The following is a 16,993-nucleotide window of genomic DNA, read 5'->3' on the forward strand; positions in this document are numbered from 1 at the left end:
GGTCCTGATTAACAATGTGCAGAGCCTTCCTTTTGTATGAGGCGATTGCTTCACAGTCTAGCAACAGTTTGGCTTGAAGGCGTTGAATGAATTGATTTTCATTGCACAATCTGGCAACCTGTTCTCCAGGTTTGTTATTCATTGTCCTCTCTGAGGCGTTCTTCTGGTATACATTGCAAAAATTCGTTTCCAGTGGCCCACGACATATTTAGAAGATGCAAGAAATTTATAATGAAGAGTCGAGGGAGGTTAGGAGAACAAGTGTCATTTCATCAGAGGTGGCTTGGATGTAGAATTCTCTGTTGCAAAAATGCTGAGTCCACAAGTTTTGACAATGTTCTGTTATACTTTGATCGAGTAAACAGCAGTAGAAATGACTTTTATAATAGCACTTTGCATTCCCTCAGGATGTTCCAAAATACTTCAGAACCAGCAAAGAACTTTTGAAGTATTGTCACTTCTGTAATGTATGGAAATTTGGCAGTCAGTTTTCATCTCCCATGAACAGCCTCGTGATGATCACCGGATAATTTGATTTCAGTATTGTTAATTAAGGGATACATATTGACCAAGAAATCTTAAGTAGCCCTTCAGTTCCTGCGCAGCAGCAACTGTGGAATTTTCAAAATGCACCTGAGAAGACAAATGTGGGTGCCTGTTTCATATCTCTCACAGGCAGGGGTGTAATTGAGAGATACAGTGTTACTTAAATGCCCAGGCTGTGCTTCAGTAAGAGTCTGAGGCATAGGCGTACTTCAGAATTCAGGATTGCTTCATTTATTTGACTGTATTTGGGCTCATGAGAATAAACTGTTTTTATACTTTTTAAATTCCAGTCATCCATTAAAATGAAATGGTGATTGCTGTGATGATTGTGAATATGTGCTCAGCTATTTTCTTTGTCTTTTAGGAACTCTGTCTCAACATAATTCCCACGTTTGCAAACTTGGTAGATTATCCATCCATGAAGAATTCTTTAATACCACGCATTAAGAATGCTAGTTTACAGACCTCTTCCCTTGCAGTAAGTGGACTTGTACTTCTGCAGTCACTGTCATTTAGGTAAACAACTTGATGAAGCTAGCAACCTACTGCAGTGAATTGAAAAAAAGACCTGTATTTGTTAAACTCTGACAGAAGAAGTGCACTCATAATGAGGCTCCATTATTTCACCCAAATGTCCATGTGAATGTGATGACCCAAAAACGTGAATATCCAATTGAATCACCAAAGTAGTTAAGTTGCTTTATTTTTTACTGTTAGCTGAGGCAAAACAAAATTGCCACCAGATTTCATCAATAAATACAAAAGCATGTTTATTTGAACTAACATAATCTTTAACCACCGGCAAAACAATTTATTCACTGTAACTATCGAACTTAAACTATATCACCTTTAAACCTAATAACACACACGATCACAGACAGATAAGACAAGATGGGTCATGTAGCTCTGCAGAGAAATATAGATGGAAATAACAACAGGCAAAAAGAAAATCTTGGGTATTAAAAGTCCAGACCACAAGCATGCAATGAGGTGACTTTCTCTCAATTCTTTCGGTCTCTGCCTTTGAGATCACGTTGCTGTCAATCACAGGGCAATGGGCAATCTTGGTTCAAGTAGCTAGTCGCTTAGACTCAGGTCATTGAGTTCACAGTTCAGTTCTCAGAGTATGTGAGTGTTTTTTACTCGGAGGGAAAGCGGGGCAAGAGAGTACGGTTTCTTTGCAAACCTCTCCATAACTCTAAACGTATTTTCCTTTCTGTTAGAGAGAGAGCTGCAGGCTTTTTGGGGTCTCTTTTCAACTGCACCACTGCATAGTCTTTGGTAAAGCAGAAATGATCAGTTTAAAAGCTGTTGCTAGGCAATCTTCAGCTGAAGGTTCGTTCCACTGTTTCATCTCGCAAAAGTGACAAATCCACCGTTTTAAAAAAAAATTGTGGGATGTAGGCATCCTTGGCTAGACCAGCATTTATTGCCCATACTGAATTGCTCAGAGGTCAGTTAAGAGTCAACCATATTGATGTGGGTCTGGAGTCGCGTGTAGGCCAGAACAGGTAAGATTGCAACAAAAACCGAAATTGATGATGAAACTCAGCAGTTCTGGCAGAAGTTCTGATAAAGAGACACCAGACTCGAAATGTTAACTCCCAGCAGATGCCGCCAGATCTGCTGAGTTTGGTCAGCAATTTCTGTTTTTGTTTCAGACCTTCAGCATCTGCAGTTCTTTGTTTCATTTTAGGTAAAGACAGCAGACTTTCTTTGCTAAAAGACATTTGTGAGTCTGATGGGTTTTTATGATAATTGATTATGGTCACCATTAGACTAGCTCTTTTTATTCCAGTTTTTTTATTGAATTCAGTTTCCGCTTGCGGCCATGGTGTGATTGAAGCCTGTGACATCAGAACATTAGCCTGGCTCTCTGTATTATTAGTCCAGTGACCTCACCAATACGGGACCACCTCTCCCCTCTAAACAGCTCTGCTTTTCCAAAGCCCTCATGACCTTTTGTAAACAATAAGTGAGCACAACATTCCTGACCTTCGAGTCTGTACAAGTTACATGGTAAGTTCTCTGCACTCCAGACATTGTCCAAAGCTTTCATTATTCTAGTTTTTGTTCCCAAAAACTATGTGGCTCCTGCATATTTACATAGCAGCTATCATAATTTTAGGCTATCCCAAATTGCTTTGCACCCTGTTAACTATTTTTGGAATGTAATGACTGATGTATTGTAGGAAATGCAATAGCCAGTTGATGCGTTGTAAGCTCCAACATTAACCTTGTGGTGGTGATCGTTTTTGTTTTCAAGTGATTTTAGTTGAGTGATAAACATTGGTCCGGGCAGTGAAGGAGATTCTTTGCTGTTCAAAAAAAAATGCCAGGATATCTTTAACATGCACATGAGCTATCAAACAGGCCTTGGTTTAACGTCTCATCCGGCACCACTGGCAGTGCAACATTTCCTCGGTTTTTGACTTCATTCTTGGCCTTGGTACTTTTTTGTTCTGGAGTGGGAGTTGAACCCAGAACTTCTACAACTAAAAATGAAACCTCTACCCATTGACCCTTGAACTAATCAACATTATTTTCTGACCAAATAGCGATTGGTAAAGCATTGCAATTTGCTGCAATCTTGTTTGACTATAATTCAGTTGGGATTCATGAGCATTTAGAAGCCTTGACGATTCCTTTATAAATGCAACATGCTGTGGTTTAGGTCATTTTGCTGATTCTTAGATTATGATGAGAAACATGGTTCAACATTTTCAGAAACTTGCAAGTTACAGTCTGCTTTGTTTAACAAGTACTGCTGTGAAATTGCCTGACTAAAGGCTACAAAACGGAAACAATATTTCAGGCTAATTGCCGATTTCTTGATGTGCCTTTACTGGGGACTTTGCAGGGGCAAGTGATAGCTTGTTGGCCATCCCATATGGCCATAGTTTGGCAATTACCATTGACAGACTATTCAACTGCAAGGGCACCACTGCTCAGCCAAATTGTGGGCTTGGTTGATGAAGGTGATATGCATGAACGTGCACAACCTTGGCACGGGCTACTATCCAAAGATTGAAAATCAGAGCCCTGGCTGTCTACTTCTCTTGAATATCTCTGGCATGTTTTTCTGTGCTGCAGTCCTCTATAACTCTGCTTTTCCTTAAACTGCCCCTCCACCCTCCCACAAATTAAACTGGTGTTGATTGCAATTGTTAACCAGCCACCATCAACTCAATACAGATCACTTGTGCTTGAGACGAACTTTGAACCTGGGACCTATCTACACTCATCAACTCACCTGCTAGCTGCAGGATAAGCTTGAATGAATTTGGCTGAAGTTTTCAAATGAGGCACAAGTAATTGTTGAACTTTATTACTGGATGTCAATCTGCTACCTGGTCTTTGATTCTGTTTCCAATCACTACAGGTGCGTGTAAATTCGCTGGTTTGCCTTGGCAAGCTCCTCGAGTATCTGGACAAGTGGTTTGTACTGGATGAGATCCTTCCTTTCTTGCAGCAGATTCCATCCCGAGAGCCTGCCGTTCTCATGGGAATTTTAGGTGAGACTGTTTGGAGTAATTTATGATATACTATATCTAAAAGTTAGTTTCTTAATTTCAGGTGACCTGAGTAACAGCCAAATAACTTTTGTTTGTTTACTGTCTTTAACATAGTATAACCCCCAGGGTGCTTCACAGGAACATTGTGAAACAGACTGTTTGTCAATTCATGGAAACAAATAATTAACTTACAGAAGGTCTCTGCAACCCTATGAGGTGCACTATTGAGATTCTCACAATTAAAAGACCTAGATACCCTAGAACTGTTCATCTCTGGGAATCTATTTTTGAGTCCAATCCAGGATAATGGGATGAGACTCGCCTCTGCTATCTCTGGATCAAAAACCAAAGTTGCTGGAAAACCTCAGCGGATTTGGCGGCATTTATGAAGGAAAAAAATCAGAGTTAATGTTTTGGGACTGGTGACCCTTCCTCAGAACTGATGGTAGCTGGGAAAATGTCGGTTTATATGCAGAAAATAGGGAAGGTGATTGGTAGGGAGGAAACAAAAGGTGGGGATAGAGCCCGAAGAGAGAGAAGAGCAGTTGGATAGACCAAGGAGCTAATAACGATCTGGATAAGAGGGTGAACTGCTGTTAATGGAGACTGTTAGTGGCAAACAATAGGTAGTGTGTAATGGCAGGCTATGTGATAACAAGGCCTGGTGTATGGGGTAGGTGGCTAGGACATGGGAGAGTTCAGACCCTAAAATTATTGAACTCTATATTGAGTCCAGAGGGCAGCAAGCGGAAAATGAGGTGCTGTTCTTCCAGCTTGTGCTGAGCTTCACTGGAACACCGCAGTTGGCCAGGGAGCAGGGTGATGTGTTAACGTGGAAGGCAACAGGTAGCTCAAGGTCTTTTTTGTGAGCAGAATGTAGATGATCTGCAAAGCAGTCACTCAGTTGAAGGTTCATTTCCCCAATGTAGAGGGGAATGCTGACAATGCTCACAATGTGGTCTCCCCTACATATAGGGAGAGGCTGAATACACTGGGGCTATTATCCCTGGAGTATCGGAGGCTGAGGGGTGACCTTATGGAGGTTTATAAAATCATGAGGGGCATGATTAGGGTAAATAGCCAAGGTCTTTTCCATGGGGTGGGGGAGTCCAAAACTAGAGGGTATAGGTTTAAGGTGAGAGGGGAAATATATAAAAAGGGACCTAAGGGGCAACTTTTTCACACAGAGGGTGGTGCATGTATGGAATGAGCTGCCGAAGAAAGTCGTGGAGGCTGGTACGATTCCAACATTTGAAAGGTATCTGGATGGGAATGTGAATAGGAAGGGTTCAGAGGGATATAGGCCAAATACTGGCAGATGGGATTCTATTTATATAGGATATCGGTCGGCTTGGACAAGTTGGACTGAAGAGTCTGTTTCCGTTCTGTATATCTCTGTGACTCTATGATTAGACAGGGTAAATGCAGAAAGGATATTCCTCATGATCAGTGAGTCCAGAACCGATGGTCACAGTCTAAGGATACAGGTTAAGCCATTTAGGACTGAGATGAGGAGAAATTTCTTCACCCAAAGAGTTGTGAGCTTGTGGAATTCTCTACCACAGAAAGCAGTTGAGGCCGAAGCATGAATGTTTTCAGGAAGGAGACAGATATAGTTCTTAGGGCAAAAGGGATCAAAGATTCTGGGAAGAAATTGGGAATAGGGTGCTGAGTTGGATTTGTTTTTCAGTTGTGGGATGTAGGCATCAATGGCTGGCCAGCATTTATTGCCCACTCCTTGATGCCCTTGAGAAGGTGCCGGTGAGCTGCCTTCTTGAACTGCTGCAGTCCACTTGTGGGTTGACCCACAATGCTATTAGGGAGGGAAGTCCAGGATTTTGACTGAAAGAACGTGATATTTTTCCAAGTCAGGATGGCGAGTGGCTTGGAGGGGAGCTTGCAGGTTGGTGGTGGCAATGATGAGTCATGATCACATTGAATGGTGGAACAGTTTCAAAGGACCAACAGGCCTACTCCTCCTACTTTCTGTTTTTATGCTTCTTGCTGCAGGTTTTGCTACTAACAAAGAATATTTGACAGTAAGTTTTACCAAATGTTTTATTGATTTTTGGTTTTCAGGTATCTACAAATGTACTTTTAGCCACAAGAAGCTGGGAATTACCAAAGAGCAGTTGGCTTCAAAAGTGCTACCACACCTTATACCACTCAGCATTGACAACAATCTGAATCTGAACCAGGTCAGACCACCTCTACTGCTGTCTCTATGCTGTTGGAAGTAGTCTTTTTTTCAGTTTGTTTCATGTTTTCAGAATTAATGTATCGTGGCTTTTCTTGTTTGTAAAAAAAAACTCGACCTGTTTCAGAAGTCCTCAGTTTTTAGCCTTTGCCTGCAGTGCTTAGTTTTAATTATTGTTGAGTTGTGATACACTTGGCATTTAAGATTTGTGTAGGTCAGGTGGTGGGTGAGAAACCTCTTGTGATAAGTTCTGCTTCTGCCCTGCCTGTTCGAAAGAATCAGTATAAAATTGCTATGGAAATGAATCTCTCCTCCAGACATTTTAGAGTTGTAGGGTCATAGAGACATACAGCATGGAAACGGACCCTTTGATCCAACTTGTCCATGCTGACCAGATATCCTAGATAAATCTAGTTTCATTTGCCAGCAATTGGCCCATATCCCTCTAAATCTTTCCCTATTCATATACCCATCCAAATGCCTTTTAAATGTTGCAATTGTGCCAGCCTCCACCATTTCTTGTGGCAGCTCATTCCATACATGCACTGTTCTCTACATGAAACGGTTGCCCCTTAGGTCTCTTTTAAATCTTTCCCCTCTCAGCTTAAACCTATGCCCTTCAGTTTTTGACTTCCCCCACCCCAGGGAAAAGACCTTATCTATTTACCCTATCCATGCCCCTCATGATTTTCTCTTAAAACCATATGAATTTTGTATCTATTGATTATAAGCTCAAAGATTCTAAAATAAAATAGCAATGAATTGAATACTTTGGTCACTTCAAAAAGCCTTGAAGCATTCTATTTAAGCTGTGTCTAATATATCTTAGGACTTTTAAATATTCAACAAGGTCAGTAAACCAAAGTAAAAGTTGGAATCCTAAGGGGGGTCCAGAGCTGAAAGTTTGGGGTTGTACGTTCTGTGGCAGTAGTGGCTGCCGTGAAGCTATGACCCAAGTTACAACAGCTGCACTCTCTTTAACAGGCCCCCACTTTTCAGTTCTCACCAGGAATTGCAACAAATCCTCACATGGGATCACAGTGGGAAAAAGTTTAGGAAGCATTGCAGTAAACCATGTGTTACTTTTTGAAGGTTAAAAAACCAACTGGATTTGTACCCAATTAATTATGTATGCAACACGTCCACTAAAATGTTCAATATGCCCACCAAGATGTCTGAGCTGAGAGAAGTCCTCTGGATATCTCATTTCAATATCAAGTTGGGCCTTGCCTATGAATTTATGCCATACTTTATTGGCATCAGTGAGTTGTCACCTTAAACCATGCACTATTATTAATAAATACAGCTTTCATATGCAAGAAGGCAAAGTATTCCATAATTTCTTCACATCTGTAGAACTTTATTTTGTGGTTGTTATTTTTACAGAGAATGTCTTTGTTACAACTTAAACAAAATAAGCACATAATTTTTCAAAAAATTGCAGCCTTCCACATCTTGAGCAAGGACTTCAGAAAGATTTTCTTTTTAACACCAAAGGGGCTAGTCCATATAGATTTTCTTTTGCTCTCCGTGTTCTTTAGGATATGTTCCTGTGGGGGATCTTGCTGGACCGGACTTCAACCTGAGACAGAACTAATAGCACTGGCATCGGTTCTCCAACCCCTGCTTCCCATGGTCAGCGCAGGATTGCTGAATTGTCTTGTTTTTTTTTCTCGTGTTTCTCTTTGTATGATTTCCAAAAGAAAAACCATTGATTTCTCTTTTTTTTAATATATAGTTTAACTCCTTTATGGGAGTGATCAAGGAAATGTTAAGTAAGGTGGAGGCTGAGCACAAGACTAAACTGGAACAGCTACATCACATGCTGGAACAGCAGAGGTAATGAGTGCGCGTGCTATGCTTTGTGTTCACCGTGACAGCCTGCAGTCTGCTTGTGCCACAGGGTAATAATGAGGCACATTGATTACACATGAGCTCCTAGGACTCTTGAGAGAGAGAGAGAGAGAGAGAGAGAGAAAGCTGATATCAGTTGCAAACAGCAAATCCTGGCAAACTTTTTGCAGTAGTTGTGTCCATCCAAACCGTTCTTGTGTCTCCAACTGGTAATAAAGGTAAATAAAGAAATTGCAATGTCGAGTTTCAGAATTATTTTGACCAGTTTTTGCAGTGTTTGTGGGAGGGAAAGAAAGGTTGCTTTTAAACATTGGGTTATTAAAACAATTTTTTGACTGGGTGGATTTGGAAAAGATGTTTCCCCATGTGGGAGAATCTAGAATTGGGGTTTTGTGTTTCAAAATAAGAGGTCATCCATTTAGGGCAGAGTTGAGAATTATTTTTCTTGCAGAGGTTCTTTGGAACTCTCTTCCTCAAGAGGTGATGGGAGCAGAAACATTTGAAATTTTTGAAGCAAAGCTGGATAGATTCTTGCTAAGCAGGGAGGAATGAAAGGTTACTGGGGATAGGAGGGGATGAGCCATGATCTTATTGAATGGCAGAGCAGTCTTGAGGAGCTGAGTATTGTAAATTGTATGTTCACACGTATTCTCACAAATGAAGGATAAAGAAGTAAGATGGCTACATGTTCAACAGTGATATTTTATTCCCCAGACACTGAAATAATCAGCAATGCATTAATCTTGGATGACAATTGATAAGACACTTGACGTGTTATAGAGTCACTGGTCCCGTTTGACTGAACATACTGACTTCAACCAAAATGCAGTAGGGACAAGCAAATAGGTTCAGAAAAAATTACAGAGTCAAGCAGACTTCACACAGAAAGTTGTGAAAGATTTAGCTTGTCAGCAAAGTTAGCTGTTAACTTTGTTAGCCAAATAAGATGACCAAATATTTTCTTTATTTTGTTTATTGCGCATAAAGTTTAGCGTGAACTAGGTGAATCCAGTTGTATTTGTTGTTCACTATGTTCACCTCCAGCAAAATAAAACAACTTTGAATCTGATCTCATCTGAACAAGTGCATTCTTAGTCCATCTTGGCAGAGATCAGAGAGGTACATTTAAGCATGTAATAAAGATTCAACATCCAGTTCAGATCAGAAGGGAGTAATTGTTTTTATTCGCACATGGGATATGGACGTTACTGGTCAGGCTAGCATTTATTGCCCAGAGGGTAGTTAGGAGCCTCTGGAGTCGCATGTACGCCAGACCAGGTAAGGCTGGCAGTTTCAGTCCCTGAAATGCATTAGTGAACGAAGTGGGTTTTTCTGACGATTGATGGTTTCATGCTTCATTTGACTACTCAAGATTTTTATTAATTCAAATTGAACTATTTGCCATGGGAGGATTTGAATCTGTATCCCCAGAACATTACCTAGGTCTCAGGTTTAAAAAATCACTAATGGAGGTAATCAGCTTTATTACTTCAAGGACATATTTAAAGGTAGACCCTAACCCTGTAATAGACATAATTTCACCAACTGCATTGAAGGCATTTTTCTATGAATACCACATGTAAGAGAAATTATTTTGTTTTAATTATTAATTCATTCAAAATATTTTTCAATTTTGCATCAGGCACATCTCATAAAAACTTACACGATTATCCTGTCTGTTCGCCATTTCTGTACTCCCCTCCCTCATCCTGACGCACAATTTCAGAGCCGATGATGGCCTGTCTGTGTCTGAAATTTCTCATCCTCATATTTAACTCTCTTCCAGAATAAGAGAAGACAGTTTCCACTGGCATTAGTAACTGGGGATCACAGATTTAATTAGCTAAAAGAATATAGAGGGGAGGTGAAACAATTTATTTGATGTAGCAAGCTGTGATCTAGAATGCATTGCTTGAAGGGGTTGTTGATACAATTGCAAGGATCACGTTCAAGCAGGAAGTAAATACTATACTTAGAAAGTAAGCAGATGCATGTTTAATTGGGAAAGAATAGGTGAGTGGTAGCGAATCGATTGTTCTTTTAGTGAGCTGACACACGACCAATTAGCCAGACTGTTGCCCTTTGAGTTCTGTTCTATGATTTTCAGATTTATTTTTATTTTGTAAAGTAATATTAAATTAAAAAGAAAATCGCTCAATGGTAGATTTTGACCACAAACTGAGAAGCAAGGTATTCTCATCCACTCTGGGATTTTTATCTTTGCTGACCAGATCCAAGAGTAAACAACATATTGATTTTGCAACTTTTTCCTCAAGCAGCATCCCTATAACACTATCTGGCCATTATTAATATGTCTGGGAGCATGCTGTGCATAAATTAGCTCGTGTATTAGAGCTCGTGTGTTCTGTATTAGAACAGCATAACAATTCACAATTATTTCCTTGCACATTTCAACCATTCTGACATCCTCAGAGATACTATATGATTGTAATTTCTTTCTTAGTCAATACAATAGTGATGTTTTGTCTCTTCTTTTTAGAAGTTTGGATCTACCTGGCCAGTTCAATAAAATTACTGAATCAAAGGAAAACCAAGACACTCAGGTAAGGTAACAGTGCTCGAATATAAACAGAAAATGGTCAGCAAGCACCACAGGTAGAGGGTGATTGGGATTGATGCAAGCTACAATAGGGGCAGCAGAAATTTGGATGAGCTATTGGAAGCTCTGTTCTTCTGACATATGTCCTTTTTGTTGTTTCCAGTTTGCTTAACTAATTGGTACCTTATTCTACCCTTGAATTCCTCCTCGTTCTGTATCCTTCTTTATCTCCCACTAATTGTCTTTGTCTCCAGCTGCCTTTGGCGAAGTTAACGAGAACTGGGAGTTTTTTGAAAACTGCATTGTGAGACTGAAGTTACAGCTGTCACAGCAGCATGTAGTGGTCTATACAGCGTTCAAGCAAGCATTGGGCCAGTAGGTTCGGATCCTGGAAAGAAATCTGCATTTGGTAGGGGAATACAGGAGACAGGACACTCAAAAGAAAGAGTTGACCGAGGAAGAGAAGGCAGCAAAAGGAGCCAAATATAACCTGAACTCCAGATGATTGGAAATGGGAGACAGGCGCCAATGACGGCTGTTCCATCTCATATTTGAACGCATGAATAGCGAACACAACACTCTTTACAGTTTTAACTAGGTAGTGATGTGGCCAGTAGTAACTGCCTGGGAAACAACTGAAAATAAGATTGTGACTCAGAAAGGTAACTGACAAGCAAGAAGGATTTGTTTTTATCATCAAAATTTCAATTTATCATAAAATACTAGACTTGTGCTTCCAATGATAATTAAAGGGTGATTTCACAGAGATGCTTAAGATGATGATTGAGCTGATGGTCTCTCTTGATCCACCCAATCTTCTCTTGATGGGTCAACTCCAGAATGTGGAGGCATAATCTTAAAATTAGAGCTAAGCTGTTCAGGGGTGATGTCAGAAAGCACTTATTCATGCAGAGTCATGTGAATAAAAGCTCAACATATTTATTTTGTTTGCAGAGAACTGGTGCCTGCATATGAATGAATTTCACTTCTACCAACTGTAAATGAGCAGGATTATAACTTTGATTATCACAGATTGGTTGTTGGTGAAGTTCTTCACACATTAAGAGTTGTTCAGCAGGAGCTACCCATTCGTGATGTCAGATCTAACTTAGATGTTTTGTTTGGGTTTAGTTCAAGAAACACAAGTAAGAATTGAACATATTCAATGTTTTTGAATTATCTGAGAGCTTGTCTTATAGTTCCCCTGTTTACTCCATGGCAATGCCTTAACCAATCAGAGTTAACTTGCCAACCAATCAGCACTGTTTTCTCCTCTCATATATATTGTTGTGATAGTTGAAGTTTGGTGTTCTTGTGTCTGTCCTGATGAGTGCAAGATGGAAGAGCTTTGACAACATGTCTCTCTTTTCATTCATGTTCACAACCCATTGTTTAGTTGAAGAACCTTAAATATTGGAGTATCCTCGTGAATTTCAGTGCAGTTTTGAATTCTTTCACATTTTACGAAGTCATTTTTATCATTTCTGAAGTGTGAAATCGTGCCTTAAGACCTCAAGGATAGAAGCAGATTCAGCAGTTATATTGAGAAGAGAATTGGATAAATAATCTCGTGGGCTATGACATCGGAGCAGGGTTCCTTACTCTTCAAAGAAGCCAGTATAAGCATATTGGACTGATTGGTGTCTCACTCTGTTCTCTCATTCAATGGCACTACGATCTATGTTACTTTTCCCATCCATGGGACCTGCCTTTTACATTAAATTGCATTTTTGTCATTCTTTGAAAAATACAGGCTTGTGAACTGACCATAAACTCAAATTTATCATGTACTCTCAAATTAATCTGTTGGGGTAAGGCGACAGCCAGGTGGTATTATCACTACACTGTTAACCCAGAGACCCAGGTCCTGTTCTGGAACCTGGGTTTGAATCCCATCACAGCAGATGGTGAAATTTGAACTCCATATAAATCTGGAATTAAGAGTCCAATAATGACCATGAACCCATTGTCGATTGTTGGGGAAAAATGCATCTGGTTCACTAACGTCCTTTAGGGAAGGAAACTGCCATCCTTACCTGGTCTGGCCTACATGTGACTCCAGACCCACAGCAATATGGTTGACTCTTAACTGCCCTCTGGGCAATAAATGCTGGCCTAGTCAGCGATGCCCTCATCGTGTGAATGAATTAAATACAAAGTCCATAGATAAGCTTTCACAACAATCTCACTGGCTATATCAGGTAAGTCTTTTAATAAAAGCAAAATACTGCGGATGCTGGAAATCTGAAACAAACACAGAATGCTGGAGAAACTCAGCAGGTCTGGCCACATCCATGGAGGGAGAAACAGAGTTAATGTTTTGAGTCTCCAGCATTTGCTGTGTTTGTTTCTTTGTTTCGTTTTCTTAGTTTGTTAATTGCCAAGACTGTAAAAATTTATTATGAACAACGGAAGTGAATATTTCAAATAGTGAATGAATGGGAAGAAGAGATTGGAATTTGTACATAGGTGATGAGGGCTTTGCCTATAGGAGCACTGATTTAGCTGATAACAAATCAGATTGAATAGTAAATGTAATGCTTCTTTTTATGCATTCACGGAATGTGGGTGTTGCTGGCTAGACTGTATTTATTGCCCATCCCTAATTGCCCAGAGGGCAGTTATGAGTCAACCACATTGCTGTGGGTCTGGAGTCACATGTAGGCCAGACCAGGTAAGGATGGCAGTTCCTTCTCTAAAGGACATAAAGGGCTTCTTAAAGGAATCCAAGTAGAGAGTTCAAATATATTTCTATCCTGAGCTTGGAATGCTTTACCACAAGTAGCCATTGAAGCAGAGACTAAAACATCATTTAAAAGAGGATCGGGTGAAGTTTTGAAAACAAATATCCTAATTGGAATTTGAGAAGAGTAGGGCAATGAAATTAGATTTGGCAGTGCAAGTTGAGGGGCGAGAATGGCACAGGTACAGTGGCCTGGTTGGTTACTGTCTATGCTTTAGGTTCTAGGATTTTGAAACCTGAGAAGGCTTTATTGGAATTCTTTGACTGACTTAACCAGCTTTGATTTATTCCATTTGTGTTCTACGTGATGATTCTCTTCAAGTAGTCTTCATTTGTTCTGCTGTTTTGCTAAATAGATTGATAAGATCTTCACAAGCTTTGGAGTGGATGTAAGTGGAGGAGTTAATAAGAAAGAGGATGGATCGGTCTCCAATTCACAGAAGCAAGTCAAAGTAAGACGTACTTGAAGCTCGATGTACACCCTATTTAGCCCTTCATTAGTGTGGGGCTCACTGGATTTCCCCAGTTGGGTAATGATCCTGACATTGACTTCAACTCTGGGTCAGAGAGCTGGAGTTGGCTGTGGCTGGGCATCAAATGTGATTTTTGTGGAAGTGATTAATTAAGAGCTGCTTCAGGGAGCCCAATCCAATTAAAAATGCTGGCAGGCCCCTGGCAACAAGATCTGGCAGAATCTGTGAAGCAAAAAAAAGTTATTATTTCTAGTCCAGTGACTCAGACCCAGATACAAGGTTCTTTCGACCCCTAATTGCCCTGAGAAGCCCCTTGGACCCTGGACTCTGGCAAAGAGCCATCCTGACATGGTTCTTCTTTTGCCCCCACTATACCCCCCACCCCACCCATCTCATCCAACCACAAGCCCATTTGCTAGAGATTTGGAATGAAAAAAAGTGTTTGAGAAACTCAGCAGGTCTGGCAGAATCTGTGGAGTGAGAAACAGAGTTAAAGTTTCAAGTCCAGTATGACCCTGCTTCCTGACGACTTGAAATGCTAACTCTTTCTTTCTCCACAGATGCTGCCCAACCTGCTGAGTTTCTTCACTTTTTATTCAAAATCTCTAACATCTGCAGATTTTGCTTTTCCTCATGCATTAGAATTGATGCTAAATTATGACACCTCTGAAGAACAATCAGATGGAATGTACATAGACTAGAAACGTTTCAATCTGTTTTATATGTTTTAATAATAAAATCTGTAGGCCTTTCAGAAAAGAGCAGCAGGCTAGTTATCAGAGAGTTGAACAGATATATAGGATTGCTGTAATGCATGATTCTGTATTTTTAAGAAGTGGGCCAATCATTTGAATAGCAGTTTTCTGAAGGGAAATTACCATTCTTTCAGAGCATAAGCATAGATGTGGGATCCAAATGGCCACTTTCTGAGCTATAAAATTCAATGGTTCTGTGAAACAATCTTAAAAATATTTTTTCCCTGTAACCAGACTTCTCTTACATTGGAAGAGAAACAGCGACTGGCCAAAGAGCAGGAACAGGCTCAGAAACTTCGAAATCAGCAACCTCTTGCTCCAAAGTCTGTTAAAGTTTCAGCTCCAAGCAAGCAGGTTTGTGTCTGCCAAGCTGACTTAACACTCGGGAGTATGTCAGTGACCTCACTGTTGTCTTATTTGTCTGTGTATTCATTTAAAAAAATACTTGGAAAGACCTAGAATACTGTGGATTATCTGAAATAAAAATGAAGTGCTGGGGAAGCTCAGCAGGTCTGGCAACATCTGGAGAGAGAAACGGAGTTCATGTTTCAAGTCCAGCTCTTCTGAAGCGTGTTAACTTTTTGTTTCTTTATCCACAAATGTGGTCCCCCGAGTTTCTCCAGCACTTATTTTTATGCAAAATGCTTTGCTTAGTTTGTACAAGTTAACATCCTTAAAGCAATGAATGCACCACTTTGAATCTTCAGAGAGAAATGTGAAAAGGTTTATGAAATTGTGTATCATCATAAAAATGTAATCTTCAGATATGGTAGAATCATGGTTATCTTACTGGCCTAGTGAGCCTAGTGCCTGGACAATTGATTTAGAAACATGTATTCAAAGCCCACCAGTGCAGCTGCACAATTTAAATTCAATTAATAAAATCTGGAATAAAAAGGCATTATCTGTAATAGTGGCAGTGGAACTACAGGATTGTTGTAAAAATCCACCTGGTTCACTCATGAACCTTTCACCCTTTCATGAAGCTATCCAGAGCCATTCTTGCTATGTGTGACTCCAGACTCACAGAAATATCGTTGATTCTTAACTGCTCTCTGAAGTGGCCCAGCAAGCCTCTGAGTTGTATAGGAATATAAGAACAGTACAGCACACGAACAGGCTCTTTGGTCCACCATGTCTGTGCCGACCATGTTGACATTCTAAATAATCCCATCTGCCTGCACATGGTCTGTATCCCTGTATTCCCTGCCTGTTCGTGTATTTGTCTAAATGTTTCTTAAACTTTGCTATCGTATCTGCTTCTACCACTTCTGCTGTGAGCATGGTCCAGGTACCGACCACCCTCTGAGTAAAAACATTTGCCTTGCACATCTCGTTTAAACTTTCCCCCTCACACCTTAAACCTATGTGCCCCCCCCCCCCCGCCCCAGTATTTGACATTTTCACTCTGGGAAAAAGACTCTGCGACCATCCACCTTATCCATGCCTCTCATAATTTTATATACTTCTATCAAGTCACCCCTCAGCCTCTGACACTTTAGCAAAAACAATCAAAGTTTGTCCGACCTCTCCCTAGAGCTAATACACCAAATTCCAGGCAACATTGTGATAAACCTCTTTTGAACCCTGCCCAAAGGGTCCATAGTCTTCCTATTGTGTGGTGACCAGAACCATGCACAGCATTCCAAACATGGCCGAACTAAAGTTCTATGCAGCTGCAACATGACTTACTGACTTTTATACTCAATGCCCTGATCAATTAAGGCAACTTTGCCATAAGCACTCTTTACCAACTTATCCACTTATGTTGCCACTTTGAGGAAGCTATGGATTTTCACCCCAAGATCTCTCTATATAGAGCAATGCTCCTCAGAGTTCTGCTTTTTCCTCTTGCATTTGACCTCCAAAATGCATCACCTCACACTGGTCAAGATTAAGCTCCATCTGCCATTTCTCTGTCCAGCTTTTTGGCTGTTGTGTATCCTGCAGCATCATTTGGTAATCTCCCCCACAATCCACATCTCCTCCAGTTTATATGCAGCCTGCAAACCTATTAATCAGTCCACCTACATTTTCATTCAAATTATTTATGTATATTACAAATGACAGAAGTTCCAGCAATGATCCTCGTGGAACACCCCTGATCACAGACCTCCAGTCAGAAGGCCTTTGCAGCAATACTCAGATTTTAAGTGAATTTTTTTAAAAGACAGCTAATAAATCCTGTAAAGAATTCAACAGAATCTACCTTACTTGATATGTGACAGTCAAAATTCAGTTTAGCAAAACCCCTGTAGCTTCCCAGTTTATTGAAGTAACATGTGTTATGACAGAGAATGGCTGAACCCCTCTGATAATTAAACTAAAACACAAGCCCTGATCTGTTATG

At 40.3% G+C, this 16,993-nt stretch overlaps 1 protein-coding gene across 3 annotated transcripts in view; it reads left to right on the forward strand.

Moving 5' to 3' along the window:
• scyl2 (SCY1 like pseudokinase 2) overlaps window positions 1-15,117 on the forward strand; it is a 45,973-nt gene extending 30,856 nt beyond the window's left edge. The window contains exons 11-18 of one of the 3 annotated variants that reach the window (XR_007264042.1): window positions 911-1,024; window positions 3,929-4,061; window positions 6,141-6,259; window positions 7,997-8,097; window positions 10,613-10,676; window positions 10,927-11,334; window positions 11,627-11,817; window positions 13,772-13,867. Coding sequence is in view for 1 of the 3 variants with exons in the window: in XM_048607485.1 (XP_048463442.1) it covers window positions 911-1,024; window positions 3,929-4,061; window positions 6,141-6,259; window positions 7,997-8,097; window positions 10,613-10,676; window positions 13,772-13,867; window positions 14,878-15,102 (852 nt within the window). In the remaining 2 variants the exon portion in view is untranslated. Of the gene's footprint in view, window positions 1-910; window positions 1,025-3,928; window positions 4,062-6,140; window positions 6,260-7,996; window positions 8,098-10,612; window positions 10,677-10,926; window positions 11,335-11,626; window positions 11,818-13,771; window positions 13,868-14,877 lie in introns of those variants that run through there. The other 2 variants (XR_007264041.1, XM_048607485.1) reach the window with 2 other exon arrangements.
• The last annotated feature ends 1,876 nt before the right edge of the window (window positions 15,118-16,993 follow it).

Source organism: Rhincodon typus, chromosome 18 (assembly GCF_021869965.1).
Source record: "Rhincodon typus isolate 14 chromosome 18, sRhiTyp1.1, whole genome shotgun sequence".
Classification (NCBI taxonomy): domain Eukaryota; kingdom Metazoa; phylum Chordata; class Chondrichthyes; order Orectolobiformes; family Rhincodontidae; genus Rhincodon; species Rhincodon typus.